The sequence below is a fragment of the Camelus ferus genome, chromosome 29, assembly GCF_009834535.1.
Source record: "Camelus ferus isolate YT-003-E chromosome 29, BCGSAC_Cfer_1.0, whole genome shotgun sequence".
In the NCBI taxonomy this organism is placed as follows: Eukaryota; Metazoa; Chordata; class Mammalia; order Artiodactyla; family Camelidae; genus Camelus; species Camelus ferus.
Genome location: NC_045724.1, coordinates 28320091 through 28343787, shown reverse-complemented (window position 1 = coordinate 28343787; position 23697 = coordinate 28320091). Strand labels below are relative to the sequence as shown.

Below are 23697 nucleotides of genomic sequence, written 5' to 3'. Positions count from 1 at the left end.
GGTCCAAGGCTTGGGAGAGTGTTCCAGGGTGGTTAAAAAGCTGCCTGGTGGCTGCAGAGAGAGGCTTCAGGCAAGAGCCCTGACACCAGAGCAGCTTCTCAAAGGCCACTGGCTTCCAGAGGCTCCTAGTGGTGCTGAGGGTGAGCCTTTCGGAGAGATACTCACCCGACCCAGCTGGAGACCAGCCAGCCTGTGGAGGTTAGTCAGGTGGTTGCCCATCTTCCTGATGAGTCTCACCTCCTTATCCAGGAAGTGGCTCTCCAGGAAGTCACAGAGGTGGGGTCTGTGCAGGCAGAATCCAGGACATGCAGATCCAAAAGGGCCTGGTTGAGGTTCTTCTCCACGAGACTGGTGGCTTCCATGGCATCCTGGGTTTTACCCCCACTCCCCTTGGGACGGCTCCTGCACATCCTACAAGAGGGCGCCACTGCACACTTGTTTTGCATTTTCAAGAGATGCTTGGTGCCTTCACCCTTCTCCTCCTTCAATTATGGAAACAGTGGCCCACACCCTCCAGAGCCACATCGTTGTGGTCGAAATAGAAGCCCAGAGAGACATAGGTGTAGGAGGCCCACGGATGCCTGTGGACAGGGTGGTTCGCCGTAGCCTCCACCTGGTGGAATAATTCTGATGAATCTGGGGGCTCACGGTTGATTGGTAATAAGGAGCTTAAGCTCAGAAAAAGGTGTTAGTTGGTCCCGGAGGCAGAGAGTAGCAGACTGGCTGGTTCAAGAGGTCACAACTGGAAGGAAGGTGGAAGGGTGGTTGGAGTCTGGAGCAAGAGGAGTCCCTGGGTCTGTTCCATCCAAACACTATTGAAGCAGGAGACAGATCCACGGGACCACCTAGCACACTGCCTGACACATGTTAATCTTCTGTCTCTTTGCTTCTCATATTTTTATAACAAACAATATGACAGATAAGTTTGAACCCCCTGGATCCCTTCCTGAGGCAAACTCCTCTTTCTCTCATGATTCAGCGGTTGTCATGAGTTTTCTGTGTGTCCTGCTAGTCCACATTTATGTGCTGTGTGACATATGTATCTGTAACAGTATTGTGTTGGTCTCTGTGTTTCAGAAAGATGACATTATGGGTGTCAGACTATACATTCCTTATTTACCCCTCTTGTTTTTGGGATCTCTCCAAGCGGATACATGCAGATGGGGTCCACTTGCAGTAGCTTCTATAGAGTGTCTTGTTCTGAGAACCCACCACAGTTTACCCATCGCCTGCCGATCAGTGCCAGGTCTAGTTTCCTACTCTTACAAACAACACTGAGATGTGCAACCTTGTCTAGATCTCCTAGACGTGTGACAGACTTCCTGGGTACATATCTGGCATTTCTGGGTTATAGGCTATACATTTATCTCATTTAATTTTTAAAAATGATAATTGAGGCAAGTGGTGTGATCCCCATTTTACACATGGGAAAACCAAAGTGTTGAAATGCTGTGTAACTTGCCAGTGTAATTAATATGAGGGTCAGTCATCAAATCCAGATCAAATTCCACCCATTTAAACTAGAGCCCTAACTCAGCTTTCCCCAGAAGTCCTCAACTTTCAACCTCTGTGATCGTTAGAACACTTGGAGCTGGGCAGTCGTACTGTGCCATTTCCAAGTAGACAGTCAGAGCAGGTAATGAGGTGGAGGGGGCATGAGAGAAAGGAGGAGGATCTGGACATACTCACTTTGTTGTGAATTTTGAAAGGGTTCAAGTTCTGGAGTGAAAACATGCTTTGTGAAATGATGGATCTGAGTTTTCTGTATATGTAAGACTTATTTCTTTGTGATAGGAGACGATTTCTTATGTTGCTTAAAATGCGTATATTAAATAAAATGCTCAGATTATTTTGATTTTAAGAAAGGTGTTACCATGAGCATGTTAAGTCTGTGTTTTACTTTGTAAAGTATAGAGACCATTTCCTCCAGGTGAAGAAAGCTGTCTGAAGATGATTCTTTTTCATGATAATTTATTCACACTTAGCCTATATGTCTTTTAGACTCTATTTTTGCTTTTGTTCTCATCTTCACCTTCTAGGTAGAAAGTCTGGTGTATTAGCTGTGAAAATTCTAGAGCTGCATGAGGAATGCACTATCCAAGTCGCCATGTGTGAGCAGTTATCAGGGCTGCAGGCCGACAGCCCTTCTCAAGGTGGGGCCGCCAGGACTAGCCTGAAGGTTCTTTTCACCAAGGAGACTGCACGCTGCCTCAGGGGACGTCCACAAGACATCGTCCACATCTACCCTCCTTGGTGAGTGAAAGGAACCGATCCCAGCAGTCACCAACTATGAGTTTGTCTGAAAAGACATTTTTATCAGGAACATTTTTGTCACTTGATTATACAGTAATGCCAGGGGAAGGGAGCCAGTATTCAACATAGATTTTATGTAACAGATGCTCTGAACTTTTTCTGACGGCTCGTTTGTACTTCTGGCAGGAAATTTTTGATAATTGTGGAGGACTGGGGGGGAGGTGGTGAGGAAGAAACAACCACATCAAAATTTCTGCCTAAGTGGTGTGTTACAAAATCTGGCTGTTTCTGTTTTTATCTTTCTTAGAAATATAATTTTAGTAAGAGGCATTATGTTGACAACAGGGTAATACTACACATTAATTTAACATTTCTTTGATAATTACTTTAGGGGATAAAAGCATAAATTAAGACATAATAGGGTTTGATCTTCAGAAATCTAAGTGGCCATTAGTGGATCAGAAATTACTTTTAAGGATACTGTGTTTCCTTCTCTGTGGGATGTTAGTTTTTAACCACAAAAAGAAGTAACTCTTATTACTTCTGAGGGAAAATTTTAGCAGCCTTGTTTTAAGGGCTAACTATGCATTTTATTAGCGGTTTTTAAGTTTCACTCATCTGTTAAATTCTTAGGCTTGAAGTCAACTTACAGGTCTTTAAGATCTCTTTGTTGTGTCCATAGTGAGTGATCGTCAGCTCTAATTAAATTCTTCCACTAACAGGCTGAGGATATCAGAGGGTAACTTGCATTATTTTATTTTATTTAAATTTCTAATACCTTTGTGTTAATCAGTATGAAATACATATAGGATCATATACAGATTATGAGTATACATTTCATCAAGTAATCACAAAGCAAATACATAATTTCTGTCTAGTCCAAGAAATAGAATGTAGTCTGTACCTGGGACCACCCTATCTTCTCCCATTACCTCCCTCTCCCTCCTGCCCCAGGTGGCCATTATCCTGACCTCTGATGCAGTAGATGCCTTCAGATGTTTGAGAACATGATATAAATAGAACCATACAGTAATCATACAATATGCATTCTCTTTTGCCTGACTACTTTCACTTAATATTATGCTTGCAAGATTCCTTAGTTTTGTTGCATTTGGTGATTTGTTCATTTTCATTGCTGTATAGTATTCCGTTCTATTAATTTATGCACTTGATGAATCTGTTCTTTTGTTGACAGATAGTTGATTATCTTCAGTTTGAGGATATAATGAATAATGTTGTAATTACCACCTGTCACTCTGTGTATCTTACTCAAGAATACAGTGCCATTAATTATCTTTTCTCCAAAATTTCCTATCATTCTAATTTTTTTTAGTGGGAGTCCACTGGTCTATCATCTAAGTGGCCACCCAGTTCTTTTTTTTGGGGGGGTGGAGGTAACTAGGTTTATTTATTATTTTTTAATTTCTTATTTTTTTAATGGAGGTACTAGGGATTGAACTCAGGACCTCAAGCATGCTAAGCAGGCACTCTACCACTGAGCTATATCCTTACCCCCAATCATTCTATTTTTTTTTAATCATACTGAAATTTTCTAAACATTCATCTTGACCATATATCAGCTTCCTGTTGGCTCATTCTTCTTTCCTTTGTAACAGAATGCCTTGAGGGGTTGCTAAATGACTATGTGAATGTGGGACTCTTTCTTGGGCTCATGAGAAGTAAAATTAGATCAAGCTTATCTGCAAAGACTTATTTATTAATTTTTATTGAGATATGGTTGATTTACAATGTTGTTTTTTCTGGTGTACAACATAGTGTTTCAGTCATATATATACATATATGTATTCTTTTCCATTACAGGTTACTATAAGATATTGAATATAGTTCCCTGTGCTATACAGTAGGTCCTTGTTGTTTATCTGTTTTATATATAGTAGTTTGTATCTGCTAATCCCAAACTCCTATTTATCCCTTCCGCTCTTCCCCTTTCATAACCGTAAGTTTGCTTTCCATGTTGGTGAGTCTGTTTTGCAAATAAGTTCATTTATGTCATTTTTTAGATTCCACATATAAGTGATGTCATATGATATTTATTTTTCTCTGTTTGACCTATTTCACTTAGTATGATAATCTCTAGGTCCATCCATGTTGCTGCAGATGGCAATATTTCATTCTTTTTTATGGCTGAGTAGTATTCCATTGTATATACATACCACATCTTCTTTATCCAGTCATCTGTTGATGGACATTTAGGTTGCTTCCATGTCTTGGGTATTGTAAGTAGTACTGCAAAGATTTATATTTACAAAAAAAATTTACAAATTCTCCTGACTCCTTAGATCTTACAGGTGCATGAGTTATTATCATTTGACTTTGGGGTGTTTTTAGGTCTGGGTCTTAAAGGCAACTCCCTTGGTGGTTGCTTCTTTCATTCTTTTAAGGAATAACATGGAATTCATTGTACAGTGCTATATACAGAGCTTGTTATTTCTAAACTTGATTTGAATATTTTCTTTTTCTCCTTAAGTGTTTTGTTTTCATTCTTTGAGGACTTTTGCTCTATATATGGAATATAGGTTATAAAATAAGAGTGAAAGTAAATCCTGTATTTGCCCATTTTAATAAGTGAAATCATACTGTTTTTATATACTGTGCCATCCAATGGAAAATAAATTTGCCTTCTAGGAAGACAGTTTGGAAGGCTTTTGTTAACAAAGCCAGATGGCACCAGATATTAGTGCTATCTTTAACAATTTTAGCAAATCCATGGAAGTGAAAATATTTGAAATATTTTTAATGTGATCAATTTCTCTGGAGTCCTTATGCCCTAATTTCTCAAAACAATCATCTCAAAAGGAGGAAACAGATATGTAAATACATGTAATAAATGCACATGAAAATTTATTCTTACAAGTACTAAAGATATAAAGCAAGATACTTTAGCAAAAATTTTAAAATATTCATCATTCCCAAATGTTGGGGGGAGTGAAGTTGGTTCCCTCTTTGGCAGTATGTCACAAACATTAATGTGAACACACTTTGATGTAGAACTTATGCTACTAGGACTTTATACTATAAATATACTCAAATATGTACAAAAGATATTGCCATAAATGTTTTGCCTAAAAACCTTAAAATCTAAAACTAACCTGAAGAGCCTTTAACATGGGATAGACGTAATAAATGAGTTACCGTACATCTCTGTAGTGTGTGGTAATTTAACATAGTGATAGAGAATGTATTTCCATTCATAGAAGCACATCTAGATCCCAAAGAAGATACATAAACAACCAATTAATACATGAAAAGATGCTCAGTATCATTAGTAATTAGGGTAATGCAGATCAAAACCACAATGAGATACCCCTTCATACCTACCAGGATGGCTCTGATCAGAAACCATGGGAAATAACAAGTGTTAAAGAGGATGTAAAGGAATTGGAACTCTTGTGCAGTGCTGGTAGAAATTTTAAAAGGTATAGCTGCTGTGGAAAATAGTTTGGCTCTTCCTGAAAAGGTTAAACTCAGTATTACCATATAATCCAGCAATTCCACTCTTAAGTGTGTATCCAAAAGTACTGAAAATAGGGACACAAGCAGATACTTGTATATCAGTGTTCATAGCAGCATTATTCACGATAGGCAAAAGGGGGAAACAACCCAAGTATCTGTCATTAGAGGAATAGGTAAACAAAATGAGTATAAATACACACACACACACACACACACACACACATACAGAAATATTATGCATCCTCAGAAAGGAATGAAATTCTGATATATGCTACAACGTGGATGGACCTTGAAAACATTGTGCTTAATGAAAAAAGCCAGACACACAAAAAAGCAAATATTATTTGATTCCACTTACATGAGTTACCTAAAATGGGCAAATTCATAGAGACAGAAGGTGGAGTAGAGATTACTGAGGAGTGAGGGGAGTGGAGAATTACTGTTTGGTAAGTACATAGTTTCTGTTTGGAATAGTGATAAAGTTCTTGAAATAGTGGTGATTGTTAACATTATGCCTAATGACTTAATGCCACTGAAGTGTCTGCTTAAAAAATGGTTAAATGGTAAAAATCTGTGTTATTTGTGTATATATATTTATTTTACCACAATAAAAACAAATACAGAATGAGGAGAGAGCAATTAAGAGAGCCAATCATTCTCAGGTGTTTGTTCCATTTTACAAGTGAGTCATCTAACCAGAATTCATACTTCTGTAGTACACATGTGGATGTGGGGCATACTGTATCTGTAGGTATGTAAACCAATTTAAATAGAATCTTTAGTAAAATTTAGTTTGATGTTAACATTAAGGATGAGTATATTGATAGAGGTCACATCATCCCTTTGTTGCAAGGTCCAATTCTATCAGTTCACAAGAGTCCAAAATTCCAGCGATGTCCCAACCAATTAATTCATCATTAAACTTCTAAATGGTACAAGAGGGAGAATTGCTAACGTTTACATGAGTGTTAACTATATGCCAGGTACAGTGCTCGATTCCTGAGTCTCAGGTAAACTCACAGTAGCCCTTTAGGGTTGTTACTCTTTGTCTTCTTCGTATTCTTTACCAAGAAGCCTAAGCATAAAGATTCACTGGCAGTAACCGGCAGTGCTCAGTAAGACTATTAGCAAGCCCACGTTCTGTCTCACAAGGCCAGGACTCTGCAGGAAGATGTGCATAAGGACTAGGAACAAGTGCTGAGTGGGGTTGTCCCTCTGAGGAGAGGCTGGGATGGTGGGCTCTCACCTTGCAGTGTCCAGGTGTGAGGCTAAGGAAGCCTTGATGGACAGCTGTCATTGACCTGACCTAGACCACAGACACTGTTATGACCAGTGACAGGGTGGCAGCAGAGGGAGGGATTGTGACTGCGATCCAGGGAATGTTGCTGGTTAAGGGTCTCACGGGACCAAGGAGAAATGTTGATTCTTAGATTTGAGGGAACTTGATGAAAAGAGTATTGAATTGCACTTGACGGAGTTTAAGGCCAAACACATTTCCAGTCATTTTTTTTTTACTGTTCATTTGTGACATGACAGGTGATACCTGCTGTGCTTTCCCACAAAGTGGCTAAAGATAAATGGTAATAAATAAAATGGCCCATTACGAACCCGACTATTTCCACATATATTTCTCTGTGACACAAAAGTATAATTATAATTTTATAGCTCAGAGGCTTCAGCTTCACACATGATTGGATATGACAGTTATGGAAAACTCAAGTGAAAATTCTGTAGAGAACTGGAAGTAACTTTGTAGAGTATTATAGGTGTTAAAGGATTGAGTTCAACACTGCTTACCAAGATAACCTGAGTAGGGTAAACTAGGGGAAGTCCTAGGGAAGAGATGGACTGTGGACTTGTATCTGAGGGGTATGATTCACCAAGGTCAGAGGACACTGTACTTCTTCTGTCTAGAGTGAGGTTGACTCATTTCAGAGAAGCTAGATGTCACTGATCTCCATATGAGCGATTTTGATCCAGCAGCGCAAGCAGCTACTTGCAGAGACATGAGCCGGTTTCGGTCTCACTTTGAAGCCTGTTGGAATATTTCAGTTAAAGCAGTAAACTGATGGTTAAATATTAAACATTACTGAATGAATGGAATGCTTCATGCCTAATGCAGCCTCCCAGTTGGCCCGTGGGTACTCTTATCACAAAAGTAAAGATTGGAAAAGCAAACAGAAAGTTTCACTGTTTAGAACATTTCTGCTTTCTGGCCGTACTCTTCCAGGGGTGGGATGTTAGCACAGCCCCTAAGTTCCTGGCCTGTGAGCTCCTAGACAGAGAGGGTGTGACAGGTGTCACTCCACTGCTTTCCCAATGCTTCTCTCTGTAAGAACACTGCTTAGCACACAAATTCTTCCAGATATGCAAACACATTGTGACCCATCAGGTTAATAATATCAATGAACACAAATATTATATTTTATGATATAATATAGATTTATTCTTGCTTAAAAGGCATTGGAAACAATCATGTTCTCCGACTTCTAGAAGTTCAAATCATGGAATCATAACATGCTGTGCCCACACATACCCCAGCCAGAATAAAGAAGTTTTTCCTAATTTTACTAACTAATATTTTCTTTTTTTCTTTTCAACATATTGGTAATCTGTGAAATAAAGGCAAAGGTCAGAATAGAGGTGACCTTTGGCTGGTCTTGTTCTCAAAATGATGATGACTTACTGTGGCCACCGAGGGTCCACACTGCTTCCCCCTCTTTGTGAGCACTGTTCTTTCTCACTCGAGTGGCTTTTCATATCCCCCTGGTCCACATGACAAAACCCGCACCTCTCCTGCCCCTTCTCTGTGTGGCTTTTTTTGCCACCTTCTTCCCAACTCAAGGCTCGCCAGGTTGCTTTCTCCTGTGTGCCCCTTGTGCCTTTCACATGCCTGTGCTATAGCACAATTAACAGAAAGTCACCCGCAGTCACCCTCCTGTATCTCCTCCTACACTGTGAGCTTCTTGATGGCAGGGCTAGTATGGTTAGTGGTGAAAGTGGAAATTGTCTTTGCAAGTATGACCATTGGTCTCTGTGTTTCCCCAGAAAATCTTTAAATTAGATAATCCACTTATTTTTGAGGAATCAGAAATGGGAGTGGGAATATGTGTACTAGTATTTGTAGCTTTGAAAACACAGTTTATTAGAGCCTCCTACCCAGCTGAGATAAATATGCTTGAGAGATTTATGGTGTCTTGTCTTATGTTTAAGTCTTTATTTTGAGTTTATTTTTTTGTGTGGTATGAGAGAGTGTTCTAACTTCATTGATTTACATGCGGCTGTCCAGTTTTCCCAACACCACTTGCTGAAGAGACTATCTTTTCTCTACTGTGTATTCTTGCCTCCTTTGTCAAAGATTAATTGACCATAAATCTGTGTGTTTATTTCTGGGCTCTCTGTACTATTCCATTGATCCATCCATATCTCTGTTTTTGTGCCAATACCATGCTGTTTTGATTACTGTTGCTCTGTAGTCTTGTCAGAAGTCTGGGAGGGTTATTCTTCCAGCTTCATTCTTTTTCTCCAGTGTTGCTTTGACAATTCTGGGCCTTTTGTGATTCCACATAAATTTTAGGGTTATTTGTTCTAGTTCTGTGAAAAATGTCCTGGGTAATTTGGTAGGGATTGCATTAAATCTGTAGGTTGCTTTTGGTAGTATGGCCATGTTAATGATATTAATTCTTCCAAAACATTTCTGACTTAAATCTTAGCAATGTTTTCCTAGAGCAGTCTACTCAGGCAATAGAATAATTCAGTGAATTTTATCAAATGCATTTTCTGCATTTATTGAGATGATATGATTTTTTGCCTTCATTTTGTAAATGTAGCGTGTCACAAATGGATTTGCAGATCTTGAACTGTACTTGCATCCCTTGGGTCAGTCCCATTTGATCATGGTGTAGAATTCTTTAAAAATATTGTTGAATTCACTTTGCTAATATTTTGTCGAGGACTTTTGCATCTGTGTTCATTGGGGATGTTAGACTGTGGTGTCCTGTCTGGTTTGGGTGTCAGGGAAGTTACGCTACTGATGTACTTTCATTCTTTGTCTCATTGGGCAGGTATTTTTAGAGTGGCGAGTACTGGGGATAAAATCATGTCAGTACCCTAATGGAGCTGCCAGTGACAGTCCTGTGAGCAGCCAGCTACAGCGTGGTGGGTGGAAGAGTGTGCAGAGAGACGACCAGTAGTGCAGAAAGGCAGAGGGAGCCCAGGAAACAGGCAGCCTCAGAAGGATGAGCTGGAGGGTTTTGCTGGAACTGGAGACAGTGAGTAACTGAGGAGAGAGAAGGAGACTGATTATAGAGAGAAAAGTCTGTGGCCGTGGATGAAACTAGCAGCCTCTGGGCCTTGAAGGGCTTGTACTTTGTGCTAGGTACAGACTCAGTCTGGAAGGAGAAGGGGTGGCAGGGCACTTAACCAGGCCTGTGTTTTAGAAAATTCACCAGAAACATAGTGAGGGATTAGTCGGAGCAGGGGTAGGGCCCTGTGGCTGCTGAGGACCACCCTTCTGAGGAGGTTCCTGAGTGAGCAGGTGAAGGGCAGAGAAGCTGGCATGACAGCCACCGAGACAGCAGCAGAGGGGAGAAGCACCTGGGTCCTAGGAGCACCAGGAGGGTGAGGGTGGAAGGGAATCAGCCCTCTCGGCTTGAAAATTTGGGCTCTCCTGCCCTCACGGAGGTGGTGCCTACACGAAAAAGAGAGCAGATGGGACAGGCTCAGGATGGCCTCTGTTCCTGGTGAGCGGGAATCAGCCAGCTGTGCGCTACAGTCAGCTGAGCTGAGGCTGATGAAAAGTGGGGCATCTGAGAGAGGGGCGCCTGAACCGTGCCCACTCAGCTCCATCCCGGCACCTGTAACAAGTGACCATGGACCCGGTGGCTTATGAACAATGGAAATTCGTCTCTCGAGAGTCCTGGAGGCTGGAAGTCCAAGTCAAGGCTTAGCCGATTCAGTGTCTGGTCGGGGTTGCTCCCTGGCTCATAATAGTGGGAACTAACAGCCACTACAGCAGTAGTGTGTGCGCACACGTATTGGGAGCGGGTGACAAAGCAGCTCTGCTGAATGGTTCCCTGTCCGCATATCCAGGTCAGGAGTGCAAAAGTGTCTTGCATATTTCCTGTAAGTCTGAAAATATTCTAGTACAAAATATTGAGGCAGAGAGGCTCCCATAGTTCCAGAAAACAAAGAATGTGACTTAAAAGGAAGTGTGGGAGGCCCAGGGCAGCTGCTCAGAGCAGCTCTCTCTGCTGTTTGTCCTGGTGTTCTCGAAGTCCATAGGGCATGCGCTGGCAGAGATTTAAAGTAATTCTGTGTCAGGGTCTCTGAGCACACAACAGCCTGCAAAGACGCGGAAAGAAACCAGACTACAGGAGGCCAGGCAGTGTGAGAGGAGAAGGCCTCCACCCTTAACCAGTGTGATGCCACCGCTCATCAGTTCCATGTGTCCTCCAAGCCCAAGAGCCCTTGTCCCCTAACCTGAAACACGAGTGGCTCAACCCCTGTGCGTCAGAGTCACCCTCCCTGAGCCACGCTTGCAGAAGCAGGGAGCGATGTGGAAAGAGTGGCCTACGCTGCCCACACACCTAAGTGCTTTCCTCCCACCAAGGCTCTTTTGTCTCCAGAGAGGTTGGTTTTGAAAATCTGTCAGCTCTCATCACTGAGAAACAGGTCAGCTGCAGTGTGGTTTAGCCCTGATGAATTCCCTTCTTGTACCTGGTTACCGGGGAGCAGTGGCTAGTAGAGCACAAATCACAAGTGACAGTTAAGTTCCTGAGTCCTTGCAGACTGTCTCTCCAGGGTGGCTCTGTGGTTCCTTTTCTTTTTCATTTTCACTGTGACTTTTTTACCCCTTGCCTGGGTCATATGGTGACCTCCAGCTGGTTACCTACCCAGTTCTGGGTACTTCTAGGTCCTTTTTTCAAGCCGTTTCGTGCCCTACTGCAGGTGTTGCCGCAGCCTTGATAGAAATTCTGGAAGCATAACTTGGCCTTGATGCTTGTGTGCTCTGAAATCTCAGGGAGTTCCTTGCAGTGCACAACAGTGAGCCAGCCTCTCAGTGTGAAGTGATGACTCCCTCATTCAACTTCCCCAGTGCAGTTTCTGTTGCTCTGCTGCTTGTTCTGTGGCCCAGTTAATGAACCAACTCAGTATTCCTGGTATTTCCCCCTCACTCTGCCTGGAATGTCCTAACTCTGCATTGAAGACATCCTTATGAAGTCTGTCCTGATTCCTTCCATCTGGATGGGCTGTTTGCAGTGTTGAACCCTCTTTGTTTTTTAAAACCAGTGCCTCTCATATAGCACGTGCCATGGTCTCCTGAATATGAGTTTTACATAGGTTTGTCCTGTCCTCCTGCTTTACAGATTGCCAGCAGTTTAGAAGCAAGAACTGTGTACGCGTCACAAATCTTCAGTTATAGAATTTGCTATAATTTGGAATGACACTGTAGAAAGACTCACTTAATTCATGTAGGTTTCAGGTGGTTTACTACCTTTCGACCTATAAACCAACAAGAAAGTCAGAGTTAATGCCACAGATACCACTATTAGCTATTTTAAGATATTATTTAAATAGATTTTAAAAAATATATTTCCTGGGAAACATTTAAGAAAGAAAATTAACAGTATAGGAGTCAAAAATTAGGTTGTCCTTTTAAGTACTGTACTGTATTTTTAATATTTCAGGATCAAATAAGAAAGTGTTAAGCATAACCAATTCTTAATAGCAGTTTTAAGAAGACTTGCCTTTCTCTTCTCAACATTTTTAAGGCCTATGTATTTTCTCAGTATTACTATAAACTAAAAGGTGAAAATTGTGGTACTGGTCCTGGGAGCAGAGGCCTGGAGCCTGACAGAGGCCAGCAGGCCCAACGACCTGCCCAGTCAGTGCAGGAGGGACAGAAAAGGCAAGGAAATCTCATTGTGTTTTTCCTCGTTGGATTTAAAAACGGTCCTTCTAGTGACAACTCCTTAAGAATATGTTTTCATGTAGGAGTTGGTATTTTTAGGATTTTGGTGTTTTTATGTCATTATTGTGATAAGATTTTGGCTGTTTAGTAGATCGATGTTTACTATCTGAAGTTAACAGCAAAAACAAGTCTTTTTTTTCCCTCAAGTTAACATAAAGCTTCATTAGTTATTAAGTAGAACATCCTTTTATAAAGCAATTTAATATTCCCGTCACAAAGCAGAACGGGGAGGAATATATCACGGAAACATTCTTTAAAACTTAATTTTGGAACCGAATACAGAAAATGGAAAATTGTGTGTGATACATGTGTGTCTTGTAGTCACCTTTTGGGTAATTCTAATCAGCATCCCCAAATTTGAGAACGATTTTACCCAAGTTCTTCTAGGCTAGCTGTAATTTCCTTCTCTGCCTGGCTACCAGGGAGGTAGTGAAAAAAATCTTCCAAATACAAGAAGTTATAAATGGGTTCTATCCAGGGTTTCCATTATGAGATAGAGCCATCCCAAGGAATCTGTAAGCAATTGTATTTCAGTGGCAATATTTTTCTACAGTTACTGTTTGGAGTCTTATCTTTCTATCTTGTATGTGTATTATGTAGACCAAGGATGTGATCAAAATAGATAACATGGTAGCAACACCATCATCAAGCACTGTGCACTTTAGAGCTGACGTTAACTACAAGCATTCTTATAAATGTATATTTAAATGTATCAAGGAATTGACCTGGCTTTTACTAAATGAGCATTTTACTATATTGTATCCAGGTCAGTTGGAACTCAGCATATTGGGAACTTCACCTCACTTTCTTTCCCTGTCGATGGTATGGGCATCATTCAAAAGCATTTCAGTAAAACTAGGTATAATCCATAGAGGTATATGACAACTTCTTCTTTTAAAATTAAGACATAATTAGCTACCATTCAAGTCACCATTTTGAAGTCTACAGTGGTTTTTTAATATGTTTACAGAGTTGTATGACCATCACTGCAATCCGTTTTAGAAAGTTTTCATCACCCTGAAGAGAAATCTCATCCCCAGTGGCAGTCACTGTTCTTTCCCCCAAGACTTCAGCACTAGACAACCATCTGTCTATGAATGTGCCTATATTGGAAATTTCATATAAATGCAGTCATTCAGTGTATGGTCTTATTTAAATAGCTTCCTTCATTTAGCATAGGAGCAAGGTTCATCCTTGTTGAAGCATATGTCAATACTTCATTCCTTTTTATGGCCAAATAATACTTCATTATATGCATATACCACACTTTGTTTATCCATTCATCTGTTGATGGACATTTTCGTCATTTTTATTTTTGAGTATTATGAATAATGCTGCTATGAATATTTGTTTACGTGTTTTTATGTGGACATACGGTTTCATTTCCCTTGAGTTTATACCTAGATGAAGTAGAATTGCTAGGTCATCTGGTAATTCTCTGTTTCACATTTTGAAGATCTACCAAATGATTTTCCACAATGGCTGCACCGTTATACACCTGACCAGCAGTGAATGAGTGTACCAGTTTCTCTGCAACCACACCAACACGTTACTATCTTTTGACAATAATCATCGTATTAAATATGAAGTAGTATTTTGTTGTAGTTTTGATTTGTATTTCCCAGTGACTAATGATTTTGAGTATCTTTCCATGTGCTTCTTTGTCACTTGTGTATCTTCTTTGGAGAAATCCCTATTCATAATGTCCTTTGCCTATTTTTAGTTGGGTTACTTATCTTTTTATTATTGAGTTGAGAGTTCTCTATGTATTCTGCATTCAAGTCTCTTATTAGACATATGTTTTAAAAGTATTTTCTCTCATTTTTTTGTGTTGTCTTTTCACTTTATGGTGTTCTTTGAAGCAAAAAATGTTTTGAATTTTGATGACATCCAATTTATTTTTTTTTTCCTGTCACTTGTTCTTTTGGTATCATATCTAACATGACATAGCAGACATACTCATTCTTTTGCCAGTGGATATCCAATTATCCCACACCAATTTTTGAAAAGTTAATATTCTTTCCCTGTTGAATTTTCTTGGTACCCTTGTTGAAAATCCATTGACCATAAATATGGATCATTTCTATTGAGTTACATTCCTTTCTTATGCCACTGTTAATCTATTTGTTTGTCTTTATTCCAGTACCACTCTGTTTTGATTACTGTAGCTTTGTAGGATGCTTTGAAGTCAGAAATTGTGAGTCCTCCAACTTTGTTGTTCATTTTCAGTATTGTTTGATGATTGTATGTCCCTTTACCTCCATATGAATTTTAGAATCAACTTATTGGTTTCTACCAAAAGGCTGGATAGGTTTTTGATAAAACATTGTGTTGAATCTTTAGGTCAATTTGGAGAGCGTTGCTGTCTTAACAATATTAAGTCTTCCTATTTATGAATATGAATGTCTTTCCATGTACTTAAAAATTCTTTAATTTGTCTTAACAGTCCTTTGTAGTTTTCAGAATACAGGTTTTGCACTTTCTTCAATTTATTCCTAAATACTTTACTTTTTGATGCCATTTTAAATAAATTTTTTATTTTTCATTTCAGTTTCACATTGTCCATTAGTATTATATAGAAGTACAGTTTTTTAAAATTCATCTTGTATCCTGTAAGCTTGGTGAACTCATTTATGACTCTTAATAGTTTTTTAGAGGATTTCTTAGAATATACAAAATTATACAAGATTATGTCATCTTCAACCAGAGAGTTTTACTTCTTTCTTTCTAATCTGGATCCCTTTCTTTCTTTCTTTCTTTTTTCCCTCCATAACTTCCTTGACCAGAACCTCTACTGCAGTGTTGAGTGGAAGACACCGTTGTCCTTTTCTGGGTCTTAAGACGAAAGTACTCACCATTAAATATGATGTTAGTCATAGTATTTTTATAGATGCTGTTTATCAGATTGAGGAAGTTCTCTTATTCCTGGTTTATTGAGTGTTTTCATCAGGAAACGTGTTGGATTTGGTCAAATGCCTTTTTTGTGTCTATTGAGATGATTGTGTAGTTTTTGTATTTTATTCTTTTGGTGTGGTTGTGTTACATTTATTGATCTTTCAGATGTTAAAGCAACATAGCTTTCCTGAGATAAATCCCACTTATTTCATGGTGTATAATTCTTTTAATATGTTGTTGAATTCAGTTTGCTCATATTTTGCCAAGCAGTTTTGCATCTATATTCATAGGTAATATTGGTCTATATTTTTCTCTTATTGAAATGTCTTTAATTTTGGGATGAGGTTACCATGGCCCTTATGGCCTAGGAAACGCCCATGCAGGCCCCCAGGCTCTGGGGAGGGGGGGGAGACACCATGGTTATTAAGAAATAAGGTAATATTTCAGAATTTGCTGTGTGTTGGACAATGTTCTGTGCTCCCTTAAGCCACTTCATTTATTTCAGAATTCTATGAAGTAAATATATAAATTAAACTATTTTACAGGAGAGTAATTGTGGCAAGTAGATTTCAAATTTCCAGTCTTACTTCATACAAGGAAAAATGAAGTTTTGAAGTGAAATAGAAGATTAAATTTTCTTACCTTTAGGAAGTGCTTTTTACTCTGGGAAATGATGGAGTCAGTTTCTGTAGGGTCACATTTCAGTGGTAGGTGTCTACTGGCCCCGTAGAATGAATTGGGAAGTATTCCCTAATCTCTCATTTAGGGCAGAGTTAGTAAGGGTTGGTATTAATTCCTCTTTAAACATTTGGTACAATTTACCAGTGAATCCATCTGGGTCTGGGCTTTTGTTTGTGGAAGCTTTAAAATTACTGACTCATCTCCTTGTTTGTTACAGGTCTATTCAAATTTTCTGTTTCTACCTGTAAGTTGTGGTAATTTGTGTCTTTCTAGGAATTTGTTCATATTGTTTCATGTATCTAATTTGTTGGTACAGTTGTTCATGTCCTTCCCTTCAAGTATTCCTATAGTCCCTTTACTTTCTGTAAGACTGGTAGTGCTTTCCCTCTTTCATTTCTAATTTTTGCCATTTGAGTCGTCTCTCGTTTTCTCATGGTTAGTCTAGCTAATGGTTTGTCAATTCGGTCAGTCTTTTCAAGGAACCGTCTTTTGGTTTTGTGGATTTTGTTTTTCCATTTTCTGTTTCACTTGTTTCTGCCTAATCTTTGTCATTTTCTTCCTTCTGCTTGCTTTGGGTTTAGTTTGCTTTTGTTTTTCTGTGTTTTTAATATGGAAGGTGAGGTTGATTTGTAATCTTTTTAATACAGGCATCCACAACTATAAATATAAGGCTACTTTATTTACCTTTCATAAGTTTTGTTATGTTGTGTATTCCACTTCATTCCTTTCAAAATATTTTCTAATTTCCCTTGTGATTTCTTCATTGACCTGTTGGTTATTTAGGACTGTGTTGTTTAATTTCCACGTATTTGTGAATTTTCCACATATCCTTGTACTGTTGATTTCTAATTTTATTTCATTGTTGTCAAAAAAGATTGTATGATTCTGATTTTTTAAAATTTACTGACCATATGGTTTGTTCTGGAGAATGTCTGTGTATGCTTGTAAATAATACATACTCTTATGAGAGCTTTTTATAATTTTTCATTTAGCATAACTAGAGCTTTTCATCGCTTCATCTTTTGGTAAGGCTTGCTAGGATTATTAATTCTGCAAGTGTAAAGGGTTTCATGTAAGTAGACATTTATGTAAATGTAGTATTTTATGGGGCATTGGTGTATGTTTCTTCAGGTCTGTCTGGTCACTGATATCTTTGGTTCAGGCATCATTCTAAAAGGCAAGTAAAAAAACTCCATAGGCACGGGCTTCGTTTGGCAAGTGTGTTCCTTATGTTAACAAAGTGAATTTTGGTAATTATATACAGTACTTCCTTGCAGAAATGCAGCAGAATGAGTTAGAGATACCCAAAGAAGAGTGAGTAAGCAAGGTGGGTGCTGTTTCCTTCCTGAACTGACTGTAGCATCAGGAATTAACTGTGACTTTTAATGTTGAAACAGTTAAGGACAGATGTTACATGTTCTCTCATCAGGGCTGGAGGAAGGATCACTGTCTCTGACAGTGACAGGCCAAAGGGAGGCATGTTCTTGGCCGACTGAACTAACAGCTCTTTTGCATCATTTCCACTAATAAGCACCAAAACAGTCATTGTCATCATGCTTTCCATCTTGAATAGTAGGTTCTGCAATTTCTTTATCAAAGTAACCTGGATTAAATACACTCTTCTATGATTAATACAGTGCAATATTGAAATTATAATTTATAAAGGCAAACCAGAAACATTGTTGAAAAGTAGCTTTAAAAAAAAACAGCAATGATCAAAACAATGCTTCAGTTACGGGTTGCAGTAAATACTTCCAGTGTTTATAGACTTTTCAATATAATATCTAGGAAGATTTTCCATATTCTGACTAATAAAATAGAGCAAATTTTTTTGAATATCACCGTGCATCCTAAAAATTCTTTGTGGGAGAGAGTATTATGTCTACCAGGTAAAGACTTGTGTGTTTGCCACACCAGCTTAACCCACTGTGTGTCATTTGTGTCAGCCAGTCCTTAGTGTGTGACCTACTCCATTATCTTTTCCATAAGAAGAAGAGAATCTTCTATGCTAGACTTGAATAATTGTGTGCCCTTACCTAGCTGGTTCATTCGGGTCCCAAAGTCTGTTTCTTTAGTTAGCATTTTGGTAGATTACAGAATAAGTATTTTCTAACCTCACGTAGTGTACTAAAGAAAACATTTGTATTGACCACTGCTAGTTTCTTCGTTATCATTTAGAAGAGATGACCTCCATTTTCCTTTAGTAACTTCCAGTATCAGAAGTTCCAGCTATTTCACAAAACAAACAAAGTATTTGTGTGGAGCAGTGAGCACCTTAAAGCTCTCTACCCAGGAGATAATCAATAAATGCCTGATGACTGATAGAAAATCATTTTGGTAAAACTGAACACGGGAGATTTGAAGAGCACACAGCACGTTGTTTGGCTGATGCAGGTATTCATGGACCCGGCTACATTGATAACTAACATCTGTGACTACTGTATTTCTGGGAAATGGATTGGTATCATCCATATGGTAAGGTTTATGTTTGCATTAGAGCTGACTGAGAAAGTGTCTTGTGAAGTTTTAGGTTTGCCTGTAAAACCCTGCGCCACCCTGGGCCTGTTCTCATCCTGGTGAGGAGACTCCACAGTCTGTCCTCTAGAATAGCTCCAGCTTCCTTGCCAACTGTCTGAACGTACTTGGGAAGTAAACCAGCCCACCCGCCTAGAAGAATACACGTTACCCCAGTGAGCCAATAAAGCATGCAGTGTTCTGTGACTGTGGACATTGCCCCAACTTCAGCCAACCGTGTATTGATACTTATCCAGGAGACTGAGAAGATGTAGCTGGGTCCATGAAAAAGTAAAACATTTTTTGGAAAAAGGAATGAAAACATTTGCAGTAATAGTGGAGAATTCAGCACCATGGGTTTCAGAAAGCAGAGACCATTAAATGGTGTAACACTGTTTCAGAGGCACAGCTCTGCTATGAGCTAAGTGATAAAGCAGGTCTAGTGACAAAACTAGACTGTGGCCCAGGTTTCCCAGCTGAGGACATTAACATTTACTCTATCTGAACCTTCAACTCTTGTGAATTCTGTTTTCCGCTCACAGCTCAACCTCGTCTGAATGCAGCCCCTGCGTCTTCTTCATTGTATCAACATCGTTAATTTGTACTATTTTTGAGCATTAGTTACCCTCCTGACTCTTCTAGGGTGTCTTCTGACTTGTTATTTTCTCAATTTTAAGCTATGAAATGGAAAAGCGTATACCTTACATATATGCTTTTTGCACTTTATTTCTCAAGCCACGTGCATACTATTATCTCTTTGGATTCTCGCAGCGTTGGAGGCTGTCAGCAGGGCCCTGTGTGGCCTGCAGAGTCCAGTCCAGGCTGAGTAAGTCCAGTCCAGGCTGTGTAACTGTGTAAGCAGGAAGAGCACATCTGGATGCTGCTTGCCTGGAAGTGACCCAGCACAGTCACCAGCACGTTGGGATTTTTCATGTGAACATAAACCCCTCACCTTTCCAAAGGGTGAAGGGCAGAAGCAGCATCGTAGTACACCTCCCTTGTAGACATAACGAGGGTCTTCCTCTCCCCAGAGGGCAGGTCCAGCACCGCCTCAGGTGGGGCATCCGCTCCACATGTGTGAGCTCTTCTCCCCTACTGCAGGTGGGTTCTGTCTTGGAATCTGTAATTCTGTAAATGGAGTGAACTGCATGACTGATAGGCTAATACCACCAACACACACTGTTTAAAATAGGAGGAAGGAAGAGAGAATATGATTTAACAGGCATAAATATATACAGGACACCCTGAGGAAAGAAGTGTGCATAGGTATTAGAATGCTCACTTCTGCAGTGGGTACGAGCCTCTCCACGGTCCATTTGCCCTGGTCCCTGGGGTGTTGAATTCACTGCAGTGCTGCTGGCAGAGCATAGCAGACAGGGAGAACATGACCAGAGCTGAGTGAATGCATGTCCCAGTGAGGGAAAGTTGTCACCTGTCCTGACAGAAGACACTCCATGTAACTGACCTGCTGCTCCATGGCAAGTGGTCCCTCAGGATCGTTTCTGGGCCTGGCAAGCTGGACTCTCAGTAGACAGGTCAGTAGTGGTGTGCAGCCTTTGCCACCACGACCCTGCTTGTGACCCACCGAAGGAGCCCTGGATCCCTGCACACAGACTCAGACAAGTGTTTTTAGGTGATTTATCATCCCCCTGGGTTTTGAGTCTCCTCTTCTGCAGGAAGCATTCAGGTGGGACACAGATACTCTCTGTCACTCTTTGTTCCCAACCGTCTCTCTGCCTGCCCTTTCGTTGTCTTCTTTCTACCTTTGTGATCATCTGTTTGACTGTCTTCATCAGGCAGTTTGGCTCACAGCGCAACCTGTCTTTGCTTCTGGATCAAGTGGACCATCACATGTGTCCTCGGAGACTAGTCCCAATTAGCCAGCTGAGCAGCCATGGCCTATGAGTCCGTGGGAGCTGTGCCCCATGCCATTTCTGGGCACACTGGACCCAGAAGATGCACCACACGAAGCTGTGCATGTCCTCAGGGCCTTGCTGGAAGGGAGATGCAAAACCGCTTGTTTCCAGCCACTGCCCCGTGTCATGTCAGCCTATCTGAAACCCAGGCTTGAGTTTTCCGCTTCAGATTACTTGTCCTGGAGACATCCCATGGGGCTGCAAGTGTAGGTTGAGGGAAGGATGGCAGATGTGGCAGGAGTAGGTGAAGCAAGAGTACAAGCTTCCTGTTCGTGAAATTTACTTCACCCTGAATATGCTGTACACACCACTTGCACTTGCAGATAGTGTTCCAGGATGTGCCCACCTCTGCAGCCAGGTAAGTCATACAGTGCCCAGTTCGTGTAAGTCCCATGGCTCTAGGTATCCCATGGTCAGGTGTTCCGTCACCCACAGGGAGCCAGTACAAGCCAGGATTTCATATCAAAAGAAAGATAGTTATTTGCTGAATAGAGCATGGCTTAGCCCCCAAACCTTAGATCCTTCTACTAGGCTGTTTGACTCCAAGGATCTCAGTCAGCCATAGATATTGCCATTGGTCACAAGGACCAAAGGCAGCGTTGCTTGCATTGTGTCCTGACCCACATGAAGTGCTTTCTCTCTGCCTGGCTCCGTGCTGAGCTTTTGAGGTCACTCTGGAAATAGATCAGAGTGGAAAACGGGAAGGTGACATGTGTTGCCTCCAGAATCCAGTGAGAGATACGAAGCACTTGTGCTTCTTTCCCAGTGGTAGTGGGTGGAACGTGCAACGGCGTGCTTTCATTTTGAAGGAGCTATCTCAACATGCCCCAGGTCGCTGTGCCACTAGAAATTTCCCTCCGAGAGCAGGCTCCCGAAGTTTTCTTCTTTTCTTTTATCTTCTGTCCTCTGGTGTATACTTGTCTTACAGGGGTGTCCTGGGGTGCCCTTTACTTTCTGCTAAGAACCCTATCAGTCTGACGCTGTCTTGTCCTGTGGGATGGTGAGATGGTAAGCTTCCTGCAGACTGAGTTAGGACGCAGAACCAGAGTTGACGTAGCTCCAGGGTGGCACGGTGAAAGCAGGCAGCTTTCTGTTCCTCTGCTGGTTGGGATAGGAAAACGCACACAATGTGCACACATTCATCCTTCAAGTCAGTAGCTGCACACCAGATCAGGGGATGTGTTGATTTGCTCTAGTGGGATCCCAGCTAGGTCTGCAGCTGCAGCGGGAATTGCTCCCTGGTTAAGTCTGTGACGCTCCACTGTCATTCTCTACACAGGCCTGGCACCCACAACGGGAGGTGTGACAGGAACCACCACCGTGCACCTTTCAAGTCTCTGACGGTGGTATTAATCTTGGTACTCCCCAAGAAGATACGATGTTTCTTTCAGTTGCTGTTTTGCAGGGAAGAGATGCTTTGGGGTTTCTCTTCAGCTCTTCTAATATCAGGAGTTCTCGTATATGAATCAAGGTGCAAATGTGGAAGTTCTGCCCATTTCTGAGTCTGTGTTCCATCTACAAACTCATATCTGGGCAGACAGTTGTAAGACAGACTCCATTTGTGTTTGTCACTCATAAAACCAGCTTGACAAGTAGAGCACAGAGGTGCTGAGACTTTGGGGATCAACATTAGCTTGGGCACGATGTCCAACAAATCCTGAAAGCTCTGGGCATTTCCCTTTCTCCAATGCACAGCTGTCCGCAGAAGCACAACTTGTGGGGCTCTTTTGGGAAGGAGCAGTAGGAAGAGTTAAATGACATGATTTACGACGTCATTGAAGGGTTCTTCCCTCAAGGACCCAACTGCTCCTTTTGTTCGGGACTCAAGGACCACTCTTGACTCAGGCTGGGGCCTAGCAGAGAGGCCCTAGACTTTGTCATTCTTGATCAGACATGGCCTCTGTCACTGACCCTGCATGTCTGACGGGAGGTTCCTAGGATGCCCAGCTCTTCTGGCCCTAGAAACCCCTCATCAACTGTCCTCCACCAATTATCCCTGTGGCTCAAATCGTAACCTTTGGCTTATCATGTGTTCTCTGCCTGTCTGCCTCTGGACACTTAGCTCCTCTGCCTCAGCTTTTCCTTCCCTCATTGAAATCAGGGAGCCTGTTCCAAGGGCAGCCTCTGCACCACTGACCTTCCTCTCCATGGCTTCTGGGTTGGTGGGGTAGAGTGGAGAGGTGGGTGGTAAATCTCCCTCAGTCTTCATATTTCTCCCTTTGTATTTTACTGAGACATTTCTGGCACGTAGCTATTCTGATTCCTATTCTGGGCTACTGTAATACCATGAGGAAGGCAGAAGAGTTTGAGTTACTTTGGTTTTAGGGTCTTTACAGGAGAGTGCTGCTTATGGACGGACATTGTGGCATCTGTGATGAATTTCCAGTTTCATACTTGGGATGCATTTGTTAGGGACATATTACAACACCTAACAGACAACAGCTAGTCGAGTAACCTTTTCAGTTCCTGTCTCTGTACAATATTGCTCTTCAGAGAAAATGCATCTGCTACTTTCTAAAGCATACTTGAGTGGGACTTCCGTCTCTTTCTCCTGTAAAGAGAGTTTGGAGACAGGTTGTAGGGTTGTTTAATTGAGGAAGGTCTGCTGGTTGGAACCCAAACTACTTTGTTGTTTGTCTTACCCTGTCTGCGTACTAATGCCTGAGGTGGTTGGTCTGCTGATGATTGTCGTTGAATCACTTTTTCCTTGCTTTTTTCTCCCAAGAAAAATAAACAGACAACAGTTTTGAAGATTAACAGTAAATATGTTTCATTAGTCTTGCTCTGTGTCTCCTCTCCCTTTAACTGTCCATCTTTAAAGCATGTGGTGGAGGAGTTCCTGGTGTGATTTAGCACAGGCCTCGGCAGTTATCTTCTTTGAGGGGTTTTGCCCGGGCTGGAGTTTCCCGACAGCCCTGACCACAGAGCGGTGGAATGTGGGGCTGACGTCACGGCCGCTCCTGGGAATGTTTTGCATTCCTCTTCCTGGCA

General features: G+C 41.1%; 1 protein-coding gene across 8 annotated transcripts in view; it reads left to right on the top strand.

The window, feature by feature from the left end:
• The window catches only part of SPIDR (scaffold protein involved in DNA repair), a 259052-nt gene that overhangs the window by 105375 nt on the left and 129980 nt on the right, over nucleotides 1-23697 (top strand). For 7 of the 8 annotated variants that reach the window (XM_032470033.1, XM_032470028.1, XM_032470034.1 and 4 more), the window contains one exon: nucleotides 2040-2253. The exons of the other annotated variant lie outside the window; for it this stretch is intronic. In XM_032470033.1, coding sequence (XP_032325924.1) covers nucleotides 2040-2253 — 214 coding nt within the window. The remainder of the gene's footprint in view (nucleotides 1-2039; nucleotides 2254-23697) is intronic. 8 annotated transcript variants of the gene reach the window in all.